Below are 19384 nucleotides of genomic sequence, written 5' to 3' on the forward strand. Positions count from 1 at the left end.
ACACTTCTGAGCAAATGTAAAAAAAAAAATTTTTTTTTTTAGATCACTTCATAGAAATCGGAACCGATTTACTATAACAAATCTGATTTCTCAATGTTAAAGAAAACTACATTCATCTGAGATGTCTTCCACATAACTAAAATACTTCTTTTAAAGATGTTGAAAACTTTATGTAGGGTTCTTTAGTTGGATGAGGGGTGTATTGGTGTTTTAAAGCAGTGACCAGTGGGGTTTTCTGTGTGTTGGCAGTGATTAGCGGTCGCAAATATTCCCCCCTCTGAAACCCCATCCTGGACAGGTGGTATGACCTCTCCTTCAGCTGAAGACATTCCAGGCAGGGCTGCAGGGGTTTGGATTACTCTTCCTCAGACACATGTGAGGGCCAGTCTGGTCCTCAGTGGGTGTCTTTGATCATAGAGATGTACATTAGGTCTGTCCAGGTCAGTGTCATGCACATGCTCTTCACAGATGAATGCAGTCTGCATGTGATATGAATGCATGCCAAGTTTTTCTGCAAACATCATGTGTAGAGATTGGTGTACCAGCATACAGATCCAACACAGGATTGGATCTGGTTTACAGTTAGGTAGTCATACACATATGCACACACTCTTTCCTTTAAACTTGAGATGTGCAAAACGAAATATTTTCAAAATCGATTAGTTGGGGAATGACAGCCTGAATAAGCATAGTTTCTGGTTCACCTGACCCCAGTCGGACACATTTTTTAAGGGACTGTCACATAGCACTCAAGTATTCAAAAACAGATGGCACAGTTTTTGAAAGATTAACTATTTTTAAATTGACACCATCTTAATGCAACATGTATTGCGCATGACAAAAAAAAAGTTGTGATGCAATGACCACAGACTCCTGTCTGCATGTGAATGAGCTTTAAAGGAGATTAATATAAAGATGCAACTTCTACAAGAGGGTTTTACTGTGTAAGCTGTGTAACAGCTAAATCCCAGCACATTAAAGCACAGCAACTAAAAATATCAAAACATCTAAAATCGACCAATGTGACCCATTCTTAACCCAAAACATTACATCATATGTCTCAAAACATGATAATTTCACACATCAACATCCTGTATCATGGTGCCTCAATCCAAAACATGCCACACTCACTTCCTGCAAGTCTGTCTGAACCTTTATTAACCTCCTGGGTAGACGCTATTTGTGGGCTTCGGCTCCATTACGGGGTCACAAACTGGCAACTCCAGGGATCAGCTGGCAACCACCCTGCAGTAATTGTTTTCAAGCTGTGCTGCTGCACAAACAAACATATGGGAGCATGTAGGACTATGTCCAGGACACCCACACAGTTACAGTCTTATTGAAGGCCATTCATACAAATCTTTTTTGCATCCATCTGTAGTGTTTTTTAAATGTTTTTAAAAAAATTTTTATGTAAACATGCACGAGATGGACGTCTTTGACCATTACGCTGCATCTCGCTGATTTGTCAGTAACTTGCACAGGAGCCCGCATTTTCTACAGGCTCTGTCGAGTTAAAAAGAGCTTCAACTTTTAAAAAAATGTGTCATGATACACGGGTATTCTGTTATATTTGTTGAACGGCCCTGTGCACGTTTTCTGAAGAGTGCTGAGAGGACCGACTTAATTTAGTACCCGCGTGCAGTCTGACTGACAAGCGGCTGCTTTAAAACACTCGCATACGTATTTGTGCATGCTCTGTAAAGAGTGCCTGCACCTCATAATGTAGCTGTGTGTGTGAACTAGGGCTGTTATGGTGGCAATATTTTACCACCGCGGTAGTAAAGGACATATCACCGCAGGTGAACGGTGTTTACGGTGGTTGAAGGGCGGGGTGGAAGAAGTCTCTTAAAAAACAGAAAATTAATACGCCTCTGTGATAAAGAATCCACAACACGGATGTGAAAGATCTAATACTTCATTATACTCATTAAATGACATCATTTCAGCTATATATTTCAGGTTTTCGAAAGGTCTTTTATGTAAGTTGATATGTTTATGTCACGTGCATAACCGCCGGTGGCACTTTGTCACCATGGTGGCACGATTGTCACGGTGATTCTTGCAGTCCTAGCGTGAACAGTCAAAAATGACCATCTTTGTGAGGTATTAATGTAAACACACATGGTCACTTTTATCTTAAGTGAATATAAACTGGTGCGATCTGATTTGCTAATTTGTCCAAATATTGGAGTGTATTAGGCCTTGCAGTGTAAATACAGTCTAATAGACATGCCACTTTTTTATTTTTGACTTCATTTACATGGACACCAGAAAGTAGTGTTCCCGATTACATTCACTGTATAGGCGGCGTACTCTTTACTCCGCATGTTACTTTGCATGTTTCGTACAAGGATTGATCAGTCAGCAGCTTTCTCCACAACAACGTAATTTCACTGCAACACTTAATAACAAACATTGTATCCGAGAAAGACTTGACTGTTTTTATTCCTCGTTGCTTCTCTTTATTTCCAGATATTCCAGAGTCGTTGCTGTTTTTGTTTTCTTCCATCACAACCTGCAGCGGAATTGCACTGTATTTGTGGGATTTCCCTCTTACTGTATGTAAGAATCCGGGATTCCCCCAATGTACTATATGTGAACATGAGGGACCATTGATATTTTACACTGGTGTGTATAAATGGATACAGTTTATAGTGTGTGTGCTTTTCCCACTGTACACCCAGAAATGTTAAATTCTTTCTGCTTTATTGACTTGTTGTTGGGCTCCAACCTATGACGTTTGTCTGTTCACAGTCTGTTCACACACATGCACACTCTTCAAAAACCTGTAACAATGGCGCTTATGCATTTACATGACCACAGAAGCCGCGTTTTCTGGGAGAAACCTGGGTGTGTTAAACTGCTTTCTCTTAATCCCTTACATGGCGTAAGGAAAGCATTGTTATTGTTTACATGATGGTTCAGTATGCCACTTTTTGCAAAAACCCTGTAATAAACCATTTTCTTAAGTGCATGTAAACGTAGTCATTGACTGACTCTTTACTTACTCTAATAATTACTAGGGGAAAAAAAATTCTGGAGTAATGTTTACATTATTTACATGTTTTCATAGATACATTTTATGTAATATTTATTTAAATATTTTACTTTTTAAATAAAGGAGTGTGTTCAGTTGCATATTAGTTGTCATGATGTGTGAAATTAGTATCAAGAATGGTGACATTTCACTGGTATTAGTATTGACTACTGAACTTTAAGTATCATGTCAACCCTTGTCAAAGGGATGGTTTCATTTTTGTCTGTTATTAACTGCTTCCCCTCTTCGGTGACTTGATGTAGCCTGTTTTTTTTTGTTTTTTTTTTTTCTGTTTCCCTACCAGAGAAATACATGGTTTGTTCTCTCTGCTACATTTTCCTGTAACACTAATGAATTACTACAGCGCTAAATTTGTTTAGAGAAAGGTATGTTGTTTATTTGCTATTTTTGAGGCCTTTTGTCTCCCCTTTTCTCTTGACATTTTAAAACAGTTTGATTAGTATCTATTTTCTCACAAACCATCACATTCCTGTGATGTTTGTGCCCTCCACACACAGAGCACATCCTTTGCAGTTTGCTGACACTGCACTTCGATCTGGAGGATATTTGGAGTGAAAGTTGAGTTTAGTCGAAGATGATGGACATGCTGAACTGCAGAAAAAACAAGGAGGTTGAAATGAGTTTCTGCTGAGGTTATATAATGGAGGACTCCACAAAGGACTGTCAGGACAGATATGATATTCACACTAGATTTCAGATGACACACTAGTGCTTTGCTACACGTTCCCCTGGCCAGATACCTCAGGGAGGGTCTCTATGTACCGCTGATATATTTAGCAGGAGATCACCGTAATTAAGTAATTAAATGGTAAATGTTTTGCCTCCTCAATGAACCAGGAAGGTCTTGAAAAGGTACTCTATTTTGTTGCTTGTTTTGCTTTTAAATTGATATTTTTGTGTAAAATACAACTTAAACTCTATGGACCGCATCTGTGAAATGCTGTCGATTTAGACTGATCTCACAGTGAATTTGGAAACAGTAGGTTGACATTTCTTTAGCTAATATCAGTGTGTGCTTTTCGAATTTCGAAACATTGCCCCCAGTGTCCCAGTGTTGTTGAGTGTATGGGCATGTGAGCTCCATTTTCCGGGTGAAATGACCACTGAGGGGCGCCAAAAGAGAGTTGTGAAGCAAGTTGATTTCAGCTGGATGTAAGCTGTAATATAGTGAAGAGGAATGGATATTTTATAAATTTTACCCTGCAACCAAAACCTAACCATCAGTGGGGTAAAAAAATACATTTTAGGGGGGGAAATGCAAAATCTGCAGTGTTTCCCACAGGGTTTTGTGAGACTGTGGTGGGTGGACCTCAGACCCTCTAGCTCCCCCGAAAGAAAATATTGTACATTTTAAAGTTAAATGCATCAATCTGGTGCACTTGAGAGCAAAATTGAGGCTAGATCTATGAAGAACTTTGTGCTCTTGTAAATAATTTTGTGCTCTAGTAGTAATTTAATCATGAACGCATTGGTTGTATAGATATGAATGGTGATGATTACCAGAGCCGCTGGTAATGTTAACGTTAGATAATTAGCTAACATTAGTTAGCTAGATATAATGTTACATATGTTATACATTGTTTTTCACAACAAGCAGCCAGATATGTTAGTCGACATAACCAAGGAGACTGACAGCTAACGTTGTTAGCTAATGTTAATTATCAATGATAACTTATGTAGTAACGTTATCTGTTTGCTGTCGTACATTGATAATGATAAATTGTGTTTGGACTAGTGGATAACTGCAGTGGATACTGTAACATTAGTTAGCGTTACTTACCTCAAACGATGTTGTGTCTTCAAAATGCCTTGGTGTCTCTGATGCAGCCAGGTGGTTCCAGTGCGTGTGTGTGTGTGTGTGTGTGTGTGTGTGTGTGTGTGAGCATGCGTGCATACAGCGGATGGTCCGACTGACTGGGAGTGAGAGATGCTTTGCCGAAGCAATTGTGCAAAACACAACGTTAGAGATCTCTTATTTTAGTATGAGAAGTGTAAAAATATTTTCGGTTCATTATGAAACTGTGGCAGGCCGCCACAGTCTAGGTAATTAATGGGAAACACTGCTCTGAATCGTGAACACGATTACTTACTGGTTTCAGCACGGGAACCAAACACGGGTCTCCCACACTGCTGATGCAACGCGCTTTTGGTCACACCACAAGGAAAGGTAAACATGCCTGAGCCTATGCATAAATGTCTGATGGGAGATGGCACTTATCAGTGAGCCATTATAATGTGGCTGATCAAAGGGTACAGGACCTCTCAGAATTAACATGCCGACTTCCCATGTGATTTATGTTGTACGATTTACCACAGAAACCGGAATATGTGTTAAAACTATACAATTCATCCCATTGTTTTAAAGTTATAACCATATACTGTAACTTAAACACTATAGATGTTAACAAGAGTCTAGTGAGGTAAAACTGCTTATTAACCTTGTTTGTGTTAAAATCTATCCAATCTTTCAACTCGTGTCCTGACCAACCCAGTAACTTTCGCATGTTTCTTACAAGGATGGAACAAACGGAATGTGATGTAAATATATGATGCAAAGCAATGTTTACATAGAGAAAACCCCACCCACAGGAATTATGTTTGTAACACATAACCAGAAACTCATAATCATAACTCAATAATGTGATGTGATGGATGATGTGAATGCTTTTTTGAACTCGGGTGTCTACCCAAGAACCACACCTGAGTCCGCTTGAAAAGTGGGTCTAGGGTATGGTTCATGTGAACTCCAAAACGGTTCCCTGCTGATATGAATGCAATCGTCCTAAATTGTGAAAGTAAGCCACTGTTGTTGGCTTATAATTTGTGCCTTTTGCATGCTCCTGATCACAATTATAATGGTTTCATTCATTTATACCTATTTGTCTGTCAAATAAATCAAAGAATAGCTCACATTTTTCACATCTATGCACTTTCAATGCATTTGCCGCAGACAAACGCAAGTGTCATTCTGTGCATGGAAAGTGTTGGTGGTAAATCCAATGAGACAAACTTTAATACTTAACATAGTATAATATTTAACATAGTGAAGCTGACGTCTTCTCGAGTTGTTACCCAGTTACAGTGGTACACAGCTGCTGCTTGTACTTGATGATGACTCAATCAGACCATTATTGTGCCAAACTAATGTAGGAAAGTAAGCTGCTATGTCTAGCCTTCCATATGCAATCAAGACTAGTTCTTCTCGAAGATGTGAATTGGAATTCTCAGCTCTGAAAACACCATTGAGTTCTTTCTAAAGACGAGAATAAAGGCCTTTGAGAGGCAGTTCCATCTGCTGGTTTTCGAGAATTATCTGATCCTCAGTGTTCACTGACCTTTTACTCTCCCTGGAGAGAGACTGTGATTTGCACATAGCTGGTATAAACTGGAGCAGGTGAAGACCTCTTCTTCACAAGAATGTTGAGGTGGTGAATCTGTACGAAATGCAATTAAAATTTGTAAAATAAATCTCCCCCTGTGGCTCTGCAATGACTGTTTAGTCACGCCATCGTGTGGCATTGAAGATGATGCTGACTGATTAGGTTCCAATTAAATTGAGATGTAGATAATCAAATAAGCCATGGTAATGAATGATTTCAGATCGGTTATCTGCAAAAATGTATGCCGGTAGTTGGTGATAGTTTTCCTCTGTTCCAATACTGGTATCGGAATCGGGTCCGAGTTCATGTACTTGTACTCGTGCTCGTAAAAATGCTCTGATACCAAAAACCGATACTATATGACAAACGAATGTCATTATGTAAACATTCAGCATACTAATTAAAATCACGTTATGTCCTAGTGAGGTTATTTAACTGCAAAAGCTGCGATTTAATGAGATCAATATATAGTTTGCATGTGCTGCCCGCTTCAAATGTGAGCGCTTGTGAATGTGTGGAGCCGGTGTTATTCAGACATAAGACACAAAGTGCTCACACCATTTAGAGCTGCTTGACTCATACACTATCATGAGCATCGCATGCTATATTTGTAGCAGATGACAGTGAGTAGAGCACTAATTCACTTTGTAGCGCAAGGCATAAACAGACTACGTATTTTATTTAATTAAAAGCAGCCTTTTGCGGTTTAATAATCACTTAGTCATGTAGCGACCAGCTTTTCCGGATTGAGAAGCTACCATCATAGCAACACAGAAATACTTAAATACTTAAAAATAGAAGCTCCGCCAAAACAAAAGCTCAATTTAGATGAAAGAAAAAAAAAATGACAGAAATAGATCACTACTGTATAGTTATGTAATGTTCATTGTAATACTATTACTACTACTACTACTACTACTACTACTACTACAAAAAAAGTGAGTTTTGTCTTTCTCAGGGGAATACAGTGCTGTGAAAGTATTTGCCCCATCCTGATTTCTTCTGTTTTTGTGTATATCTCATCCTAAATTGTTTAAAAAATTCAAACTAAATCTAACATAATACAAAGGCAATCTGAGTAAACACAAAATACAGTTTATAAATGATAATGTTCTTTATTGAAGCAAAAAAAGTTTTCTAATAACAACTAGGCCTGTGTGAAAAAGTATTTTTTTAGTTACTAAATCCCCAAATTTATGAATGCAGTTTCATAGTGGGGTTCAACTGGAGTAGACACACCCAGGCCTGATTATTGCCAGCCCTGTTCAATCAAATCAACACCTAAATAGAACTTTATCAGCAGCATGAAGTTGGCTAAAAGGTCTCACCCAGTAGCACACTATGCCAAGGTTGAAAGAAATTACAGAAATAGTGAGAAAAAAGGTGAATGAAATACATCAGTCTGGGAAGGGTTACAAAGCTATTTCAAAGGCTCTGGGACTCCAAAGAACCACAGTGAGAGCCATAATCTCCAAATGGAGAAAACTTGGCACAGTAGTGAACCTTCCCAGAAGTGGCAGACCTTCCAAAATTCCTCCAAGAGCACAGTGACGACTCATCCAGGAAGTCACAAAAAAGCCAAAGACAGCATCCAAGGAACTGCAGGCCTCTCTTGCATCAATAAAGGTCACTGTTCATGACTCTACTATCAGAAAGACACTGGCCAAAACTGCCATCCATGGAAGAGTGGCGAGGCAAAAACCACTGCTAACCCAGAAGAACATTAAGTCTCGTCTGAAATTTGCCAAAACACAACTTGATGATCCTCAAACCTTTTGGGAGAATGTTCTGTGGACTGATGAGTTGAAAGTGGGACTTTTAGGAAGACAGGGGTCCCGTTACATCTTAATGTAACACAGAATTCCACAAAAAGATCATCATACCTACGGTCGAGCATGTTGGCGGTAGTGTGATGGTTTGGGGATGCTTTGCTGCTTCAGGGCCAGGGCGACTTGCAATAATTGAGGGAAACATGAATTCTGATCTCTACCAGAAAATCCTAAAGGAGAATGTCCGGTCATCAGACCGTAAATTGAAGCTCAAGTGCAACTGGATTATGCAGCAAGCATAGGACTAAATCCAACTCTGAATGGCTAAAAAGAAGCTAAATTAAAGTTTTGGAGTGGCCTAGTCAAAATCCTGACTTGATCGAGATGCTGTGGCAGGATCTTAAAGGGCAGTTCATGCTCGAAAACCCTCCAATGTGGCTGAACTACAGTAGTTCTGCAAAGAAGAGCAGAACAAAATTCCACCACAGCGTTTTGAAAGACTTATCTCCAGTTATCGGAAGCGTTTGGTTGCAGTTGTTGCTGCTGAAGGTGGCACAACCGGCTATTAAGTTTAAGGGGGCAGTTAGTTTTTCACATGGGTGATATAGGTGTTGGCTAACTTTTTTGCTTCAATAAAAAAATATATATGTATTTGAAAACTGTATTGTGTTTACTCAGGTTGCCTTTGTTTTATGTTACATCTCATTTGAAGATCTTAAACAATTAAGTATGAAAAATACACAAAAATAGAAGAAATCAGGAAGGGGCAAATAATTTTTCACAGCACTGTATATAAGTGTGCACAATTATTAGGCAACTAAATTACAAAAAGAATTTCTCCCAACTCAGTTGTTTATTCTCAATTTTTAGAGTAGGTGCAACAAATAAGTAACACAAAATAACAATTAAATACAATTTTGGGCCTTTCAAAAATATTCAGTGACCAATATAGCCACCATTCTTTTCAAAAACTGCTATGAGCCTTCCATCCATGGAGTCTGTCAGTTTCTTGATCTGTTCATGATCAACTTTTGCTAAAGCAGCAACCACAGCCTCCCAAATGCTGTTCAAAGAGTGGTATTGTCTTCCCTCACTGTAAATCTCACATTTGAGAAGGGCCCACAAGTTCTCAGTAGGATTTAAGTCAGGTGAGGAAGGGGCCCAAGTCATATTTGGGCATCTTTGAGGCCCTTGCTGGCTAGCCAAGCAGTGGAGTACTTGGATGCATGTGATGGAGAATTGTCCTGCATAAAGATCATGGCCTTCTTGAATGCTGAGGACTTCTTCCTGTACCACTGCTTGAAGAAAGTACTTTCCAGAAACTGGCAGTAGGTTTGAGAGTTGAGTTTCAGTCCATCTTCAACTCGAAAAGGTCCAACTTACCTCATCCTTAATGATAGCAGCCCATACCAGTACCCTTCCTCCACCTTGCTGGCACCTGACTCGAAGTGGTGCCCTTTGTCCTTTAGTGATCCAGCCACGGGCCCATCCATCTGGTCCATCAAGAGTCACTCTCATTTCATCTGTCCATAAAACCTTTGAAAAATCTGTCTTCATGTATTTCTTTGCCCAATCTTGATGCTTCAGCTTGTGAATATATTCAGTGTTGGTTGTGTTTCAGCCTTCTTGGCCTTGGCCATATCTCTGAGTATTTGGCGCCTTGTACTTCTGGACACTCCAGGTAGGTTGCAGTTCTGTAATATGGTAGCATTGGAGGATAATGGGTTCCTGGTAGCTTCACATTTAATTCTTCTCAAGTCTTTTGCAGTTAATTTGCACCTTTTCTTCTGTGTATTTTTTGCTCCCCAGTTGACTATTTGCAACAAAATGTTTGATTGTCCGGTGGTCACGTCTCAATAGTTTAGCAATTTCAAGAGTGTTGCATCCGTCTGAAAGGCATTTTACAATATTTGACTTTTCAGTGTCAGTTAAATCTCTTTTTTGGCCCATTTTACATGAGGTAATGAAGCTGCCTAATAATTATGCACACCTTGATATAAGGTGTTAGTCACTTTCGCCACACCCTCCCTCATTACACAAATACATACCACCTGAAAATGATTGAATCCAATAAGCATTCAAGTTTATATGGTTTGGAGTTGGAAAATGTGCTTGGAAATAATGATAAGATCAGAATACTCGCCTAATAATTGGTGTACACGCAGTGTATATACACACGGTTGAAGTTTACATACACTTTAGCCAAATACATTTAAACTCAGTTTTTCACATTTCCTGACATTTAATCGTAGAAAACATTCCCTGTCTTAGGTCAGTTAGGATCGCTATCTTATTTTAAGAATGTTAAATGTCAGAATATTTGTAGAGAGAAATTATTTATTTCAGCTTTTATTTCTTTCATCACATTCCCAGTGAGTCAGAAGTTTACATACACTTTGTTAGTATTTGGTAGCATTGCCTTTAAATTGTTTAACTTGGGTCAAACGTTTTGGGTAGCCTTCCACAAGCTTCTCACAATATGTTTCTGGAATTTTGGCTCATTCCTCCAGACAGAGCTGGTGTAACTGAGTCAGGTTTGTAAACCTCCTTGCTCGCACATGCTTTTTCAGTTCTGCCCACAAATTTTCTATCGGATTGAAGTCAGGGCTTTGTGATGGCCACTCCATTACCTTGAATTTGTTGTCCTTAAGCCGTTTTGCCACAACTTTGGAGGTATGCTTGGGGTCATTGTTTATTTGGAAGACCCATTTTTGACCAAGCTTTAACTTCCTAGCTTATGTCTTGAGATGTTGCTTCAATATATCCACATAATTTTCCTTCCTCATGATGCCATCTATTTTGTGAAGTGCACCAGTCCCTCCTGCAGCAAAGCACCCCCACAACATGATGCTGCCACCCCCTTTTTTCACAGTTGGGATGGTGTTCTTAGGCTTGCAAGCCTGACCCTTTTTCCTCCATAAAATAACGATGGTCGTGGCCAGACAGTTACATTTTAAACAGAGGACAATTCTCCAAAAAGTAAGACCTTTGTCCCCATGTGCACTTGCAAACTGTAGTCTGGATTTTTTATGTCTGTTTTGGAGCAGTGGATTCTTCCTTGCTGAGCAGCCTTTCAGGTTATGTCGATATTAGGACTCATTTTACTGTGGATATAGATACTTGTCTGCCTGTTTCCTCCAGCATTTTCATAAGGTCCTTTGCTGTTGTTCTGGGATTGATTTGCACTTTTCACATCAAACTACGTTCACCTCTAGGAGACTGAATGTGCTTCCTTCCTGAGAGGTATGATGACTGTGTGGTCCCATGGTGTTTATACTTGTGTACTATTTTTTGTACAGATAAACATGGTACCTTGGTACCTGGATCTTTAGATATTTTTACAGGAAGACAATACAAAAATTGTTATCAAGAATATTATTTTTGCCCTAATATCAAAGGTCATACTAGAAAAAAAGAAATTATGATCCAACGTGAATTTTCTTGATAAAAAAATATGATCGTGCCTGGTAACGTGCATGTAAAATAGCATTTTAGCTTAGAGTAAAGCTGACAATTTACACAAGGATTATTTCTATTTCTTCTGCAACAAACTTACTTCAAACTTACTTCTCTGTCTGCTCGTATGACTGTAACACATCATAAGAAAGTGTTTCACCGCTGTTTAAATGCAATTTGTTCACATCATATATATGAATAAATGTTTTCCATCTGAAAGGACTAAATGTTAAATGAAACAAATGACAATAAAATGCAAAGTGATCTCTTCAGTAATCGAAATACTTTTTGAATGTAACTGTATTCTAATTACCAATTATTTAACTTGTAACTGTAGTGGAATACAGTTACTTATATTTTGTATTTTAAATACATAATCTCGTTACATGTATTCCGTTACTCCTCAACCCTGTATCCATATATATATATATATATATATATATATATATATATATATATATATATATATATATATATATATATATATAGTACACACAAAATCCTTAATTTGGGGAATATATAGTCTATGAAAATCTTAATTTGGTAAATACTTAAATATAGAGCATTGTAACAGAGCCAAGTCTTGTTATTAAAAAAAATAAGTGTATTTCAGGCTAGTTCATAGTCCTTGTAGCCTCTATGTCTGTGAGTCATAGCAAGGAAAAGCTAAGAAGGATTTTTAACATTTTATAAATCAATTTTAAAAACTATCGACCGATTGAGCAGTCACCTGCCATTTTCCACCACCTTAGTTATCAGTATCTGCAAAATTCACTATTGGTCAACCTCAATTTCAATAAATACAGTGGTACTACCACGGCACCATGTCCAAGAAATCCATGGTAGTATCATAGTGCTTTCCTATTAGTGTAGATCACAACCATGTAACTGTTGCCTGTTTATGTTAGGATACCTCTTTAAATTTTTTCCTTAATGCCAGTATTGGCATTACCAGACAGAGTTATTTCCGGATCTCTCTCGCCCATTTCCACACCCATCGTGGAAAGTCTGAATGTGTTTAGATTATTATGGAAGATATTGTGTTCCATCAGACAGGGCTGTCAACTGCATTCCCAACAACTTCACAAGTCTCTTAATGGCATATGAGATCTCTGGAGAAAGCTCTTTATCTCACCCACCCATATGCTATATGCTGCCACTGTGCCGCTGAGCGTGAGCTGTTGCCTCAAACAGACAGGCTTTAGATTGGACCAGCTCCCGCCCCTCCTACGCATTTCACCTCCATCTCTCCATAGCCGCCTTGAGTGGAGCTCTGCCAGTCTCTTTCGTTTGCCTTCTAGCACATATCCAAACACCCATTAAAGCATGTCTGTTTATTCAGTTGTATGCTTGTTTACAGAGCTGTAAATAGAAGAGTTTGTGTGCATTGTCAATTTTGAGCTTGATCTTTATTTTTTTACTCGTTTCTCAAGCTCTCTTTCTGAATCGTACTATCTATACCTGCTAACTTATGAAAGGGTGAGATTACATGTTTTTTTTTTTTTTTTTTATAAATATACATAAATGTTTTCTTACAGAGCCTTTTAAAGGACAGGAAGGGATTTTTTTTTTTTCTGAAATAGTTTGCATGCCCTCACAATAGTTTTGTGTTCCCTTGCAATAAATTTACCATGGTTTTACTATAGTAATCATATTTTAACCTTTATATTCGTAGCAAAACCATTGTAATAATATAGGAATATTAAAACTATGGGAGAAAATAGTTTGCAGTAAAACCATAGTAACCACAAGAAAACCATGGTTACTATATGGATACAATAGGCCTATACTGAATTACAACCATGGTTTCCGCCCAAAAAAATCATGGTTACTTACATTTCATACATTTCAATATAACCATGGTTTCTGCCAAAAACAAAACATGGTTAGCTTCAATATTTCTATATATAAATGATTTCCATCAAAAACTATGGTTACTATAGTCTAGAATATTACCATAGTAAAACCATAGTTAAACTGTTGTATTTTTTTACAGTAAAACCATAATCACAAAATTATGGTAAATTACCGTAGTTTTCATTTTCCTGTATTGTCACTATGGTTTCACTAAATATCATGGTTAAAATATGGTTACTGCAGTAAAGCCATGGAAGATTTATTTTCTATTCACTTTTTATTTTTATTCTATTTTTTATTATTATATCTGTCTTGTTGCTCTATTGTTGTGTACTGGAAGCTTCTGTCACCAAGACAAATTCCTTGTATGTGTAAGCATACTTGGCAATAAAGCTCATTCTGATTCTGAAAATGTATCGCAAGGGAATGCAAAACTATTGCGTGTGCATGCAAAACGTATTGCGAGGGAACAAAAATATTTCAGGAAAAAAAAAAATCCCGCCATGTCCTCTAGGTCACTCCGTACTTCCTGGTGCAGAGAAAGGGGGGAAAAGGCCTTTCCCAAAATAATCCATCCTTTAAAAGGAATAACTTAGAAACAGTAACACAACCCCAGCCACCCCAACCCACAAAATTATTATTTATTTTTTATTATTAAAGGGTTAGTTCACCCCATAATTGAAATTTGTTATCATTTACTCACCCTTATGTTATTTCAAACCCGTATGACTTTCATTCTTTCGTGGAACACAAGGAGAAATATTAAAGAATGTTGACTATTTTTGCCCTAATATCAAAGGTCATACATACCACCCCCCCATACAATTAAAGTGAATGGGGACCAAACATTCTGCAAAATATCTTTTGGGTTTCATGGAAGAAAGAAAGTTATATAGGTTTGGAACAACATGAGGTTGAGTAAATGGTTATGCAATAAAAGTTTTGGTTGAACTATCCCTTTAACTTTTGCTTATGAGTTGTGTGACATGACTTGATCATTTCTGATGCACTCCGTTACAGAAAGCTTGACAGATTTGGTCAGATCGTTCAGTTAAACGGATAGGTGAAAAGTTTGGAAACTTTGTAATCATCATTATTACAATGAAAAACATAATGTCTTATGGGCCCATTTTAATATGTAACTGTGAATTAATAAAACTGGTCCAATAAAACTGGCACCCTATTGTAACTACTCCAGAACATTTTCCATGGTATCTGTGTTCCAAAATATTCTCTGCCTCATGTCTTTCTCTGTTTGTTCTACCTCCTGATCTTAAAATGTTCAAAGGGAAAGGGTTTTTTCTGTTTCCCTGGTGGATTTTTGTGCATTGCTTTTGGCTGATAGCTGGTGTGGAAAACAGTCATGGACAAGAAGCCTGCATTCAGTAAACCAAGCAGAGATGCAACAGTCACACCCGTCCTCTTGAGACATATTGCGTCACTTTCTTTGCGTCTGTGTGGCGTAATGGTGGTAATTTAGTCATGCGGCCTGGGAAAAACTGAAGTGAGGCCACTAATGGCCCACTCTCCTGATCAAGAGTGACATCAGTGCGGGGTGACCTCTGACCTTAAACCCTGACATATTCTTTCTATGTCCCGCTCTGTTCAACCACAACAAATCTGTCAGCCAGAACTGATTGATGAAGGTTAGTGAAGGCCTAAATGATCAATTAATAGACAAGAAGGAACGCTGGCCATTTTCATCTATAAAGTGTTTCCACTTTTGTTGTGTGAGATTTTATATGTGGCCATTCCCAAAATGCTTTCTTCCTGTGTCATTCTGAAGGTGACCTGAGAGGTAGAACACATCTAATATGATCTTCTCACTCAGTTTTTGATAACAGAAAGCAGAGAATTGCACTTACAGGGGTTGTTTGTTCTCTTTGAGAGAGATGCGAAGAATTATGTGAGCTTCCTGGAAATTATGATATCTTTTTCCCCCCACTGAGGTTTCGACCCCTTCAAGAGAAACATATGACCACATAATAACATGATTAATACTATAAACTAATACTAGTGTTACAGTGCCCTCTACATGAACAAGTGTGCAGAACAACCAACTGTAATTTTTAGTCTATAAGAAATTAAAATGTACCTTATTTACTTTAATGCAGATTCCTTGTCTTATTGTGCACGATTTATCTGTGCACCTTATAATAGAAATGATATTCTATATTCTTATTATATTAAATGACACCTATATATATATATATAATTTTATTGTATTTTTTTGCATCTGTTATCAAATTGTAATAACTCTACCTCTGAAACTACATCAATTCCTCTTACTTTAAAAAAAATCACAATCCAGTCAATTCCCAAATAATAAAATCAAGTCCCATCCTACATTTATTTTTCTCATCAGATATCCTGTTAACTCTGAAATGCATCACATGACAGTAGTAAAGTTGGTTGCAAACACTGTTTTTTATGTTGACTTTTAATATCTTGTTTAAAGGGATAGTTCACCCAAAAATGAAAATTCTCTCATAATTTACTCACCCACATGCCATCACAGGTGTGTATGACTTTCTTCTACTGAACACAAACTAAGAATTTTAGAAGAATATCTCAGCTCTGTAGGTCCTCACAATGCAAGTGAATGGGCTCCAAAATGCACATAAAGGCAGCATAAAAGTAATCCATAAGACTCCATTGGTTAATTCTAAGTCTTCAGAAGGGATATGATAGGTGGGGGTGAGAAATCAATATTTAAGTACTTTTTTTACTATAAATTTTCCACCCTGCCCTGTAGGTGGCGATATGCATGAAGAATGTGAATCGTCTAAAACAAAAGAAGAAGAAAGTGAAAGTGGACATTTATAGTAAAAAAGGATTTAAATATTGATCTGTTTCTCACCCACACTTACATTGTTTCTGAATATATGGATTTAACCACTGGACTCTGTTTTATGCTGCCTATTGGAGTTTCAAAATGTTGGTACCTATTCACTTACATTATGAGGACCTGCAGAGCTGAAATATTCTTTGAAAAATCTTAGTTTGTGTTCAGAAGAATGAAAGTCTTACACATATGAAATGGCATGATGGTGAGTCAATGATGAGTGATTATTTTTTGGTGAACTATCCCTTTAAATGTTCCATTTTGACCTGACAGATAGTACTGAAATGGGTGTTCTGAGAAAGCTTGTTTCTGTGACAGACGTAGGCTCTCTAAACAACAAAAAAGTATCTGACAGCAGACCACATGTGTTAATCAATTAGAAAACTTGGAGATGAACAAAGACAGACATAGGAAACCTTTTTGGAAGCAGTTTTGCATTTGTGTTTGGTACTGCTAGAAGTGCAGAAATTGCTTGCAGCAGATTTAAATGAGTTTGGTATGACTCATTTTCTTATGAAGGGCATTCATTGTCTGTTTTGTTTTTTTTTTGTTTTTTTGTTTTTTGTGGTGAGCTGGTGATTAAATAAAGAAGAGAGGGGAGTTTGTTTTCTGTGAGTGATCACATCAATTTTTTTTTAAAAGATGGGAGGGTTAAATATAGTCACATGTTTTAAAATAAAGTCCCATCAAAACTTTTGCTCAGTCCTGAAGTCTCTTAAGTCTAGGGAATATTGTCACTAAAATGAAAAGAGCCTGCTTTTGTGGAGGTGCTTTTCTGTGGGAACCCATGTTGTGTCTGGCTCCACTGAGGTGTCTTTTTTTGTCCCCTGTGCACAGATGTAAAGGGGCCGCCCACCCACCGCTTCTCCTGTGGCCAGTCGCCATTCACGGAGCCCTGCGTTTGGGAGAGGAAGTACTGTATCCTGACCGATAGCCAGCTCATCCTGCTCAACAAGGAGGAAGAGGTGAGAGCGCTCCTTCCCTATGCTTTATCCCCTCGTTCTTCTCCTTTCCTCTCCCTCATTAAGAAGAGAAGGGGACGGCAAAAGGGAAGACACACAGCTGATGTTTGTGCTTTGTTATGCATTTCCCCTTTTGAGAGTTAATTGTGTTTGCTTGTGGAAGTTATTGATTTACAGTGTTAGATCCTCTTTTAGCTCAGATTCTGTCATCATTTACAACATCATGTTGTACCAAACCTGTGTGACTTTCTTTATTCCATTGAAGGTAAAATGTTGAAGAATATCCTGGCCATTCCATTTTATAATGAAAGTGAATGAGGACTAGAGCTGTCAAGCTCCAAAATGACAAAGAAAGCCCCATAAATGTATTATGAAGTGGTTCAAATTACCGGTTTGCTTATTCCAAGTTTTCTGAAGTCATATGATCCCTTAGTGTATAAAACAGACCAAAATTAAAGGGTGGATGTCAAGATCTTCAGTGAATAACAACTTAAAATTCTATGAAAAACATCTTAAACCATCTGTTCGCACACAGAGCTATGGCACAAGTAGTATGGACCACTTTTATGCTTTAATACTTTTACGGCATCATTTTAGAGCTTTACAGCCCCAGTCCTCAATCACTTTCATTATATGGAAAAGAGTGGTCAAACAGTCCTTCAAAAGTTCACTGAACTGAACTGCCACAAGCTTCCAGCCAGACTGCAAGGCACACCTCACTGACCTCTGCCTGCATCATCTTGATCATAGGATGGACTACACTCTTTTTAAATGGAATACATAGACAGTAAATTAATGTCAACTAAAGCCTTTATCAACCAAATAAAAAAAGACACTGCATCTATATGCACTTCCACAGTCAATTCGGGATGGACTTCAAAGACACTTAATCATTAATCTTTCAGTTCAATGAATATCCTTTAGTTTTAAACATTTTCCACCAATATCTACTCAGTTTACTCAATCAATACATGATTTGTATTACACACAGATAACTAAAATTGGCATTAGATTAATGCTTTATAGCCAGAGGGGAACTGGCTCCCCCAGCTGAGCCTGGTTTCTCCCAAGGCTTTTTATTTCTCCATTAACTAACATCTTATGGAGTTTTGGGTTATTTATACAAATAAAAATGACTGGACTTGTTTCACGGAAGAAAGAAAATAATTTGTGTTTGAAACTACATTAGAGTGAGTAAAAAATTACAGAATGTTCACTTTTGGGCTAACTATTCATTTAATGATTTATCCCCTTCTGTATTGAGTTCCAGTACATCACTCTTACTGTGCAGGGCAACCGATTTCACCTTCAGATTATGAAAGGGAATAATCAATTCACTTAATGTATTGAAATGTTGTGTGATTGACAGATCGCTTTCAGATTCATTTAAACGGTTAGTCAGTTAGTAGCCATGAGAGGAAAAGAGACTTTCTAACCTGTTGTCAGAATGTGTACCCCTGTGACCTCAACCCAGTAACCTCTGACCTCTAACTTGTTCCCAGATGCCATCTGAGGTCCATGAAAGCCCCACAGCTTCTTTATCAAAAGCCCGCAGCCTGAGAAGGACAGTCAGTGTGCCCTCTGAGGGACAGTTCCCAGAGTATCCAGCAGAGGTCACTTCTATGATAGGTAAGATACACATGGTTGTTCTCTGTTATGATATGAGTACTGCACAATCTTCACTTTATAAATAAGAACAATGTGATCATATAGAATAACATTAGCATTAAAAGGATTATTGCACATAGTTCAAGCTGTTACTGGCCCTGTAACCACAGACATTTTCAGCAGGGTTCCCACAATCATAGAAAACTTGTCAATATCAGGAATTAAAAATTAAACACAGATTTAAAATTATGACTTACCAGACCTTGAAAAGTCATGGAAATTAATAAAATCTTAAAAAGCCAAGGATTTCTGTAGTGAATATACACTCACTGAGCACTTTTTTAGGAACACTATGGACCTAATAAAGTGCGTGACGTGGTCTTCTGCAGTTGTAGCCCATCCACCTCAAGGTTCGACATGTTGTGCATTCTGATATGCTGTTCTGC

The 19384-nt window shown here is 37.9% G+C and overlaps 1 protein-coding gene across 6 annotated transcripts in view; it reads left to right on the plus strand.

Annotated features, from left to right (window-relative positions):
• Positions 1-19384, plus strand: part of LOC127442210 (ras GTPase-activating protein nGAP-like) — a 111813-nt gene that overhangs the window by 30663 nt on the left and 61766 nt on the right. For all 6 annotated transcript variants that reach the window (XM_051700065.1, XM_051700060.1, XM_051700062.1 and 3 more), the window contains exons 2-3: positions 17206-17333; positions 18833-18959. In XM_051700065.1, the coding sequence (XP_051556025.1) occupies positions 17206-17333; positions 18833-18959 (255 nt within the window). The remainder of the gene's footprint in view (positions 1-17205; positions 17334-18832; positions 18960-19384) is intronic.

Source organism: Myxocyprinus asiaticus, chromosome 6 (genome assembly GCF_019703515.2).
Source record: "Myxocyprinus asiaticus isolate MX2 ecotype Aquarium Trade chromosome 6, UBuf_Myxa_2, whole genome shotgun sequence".
Lineage (NCBI taxonomy): Eukaryota > Metazoa > Chordata > Actinopteri > Cypriniformes > Catostomidae > Myxocyprinus > Myxocyprinus asiaticus.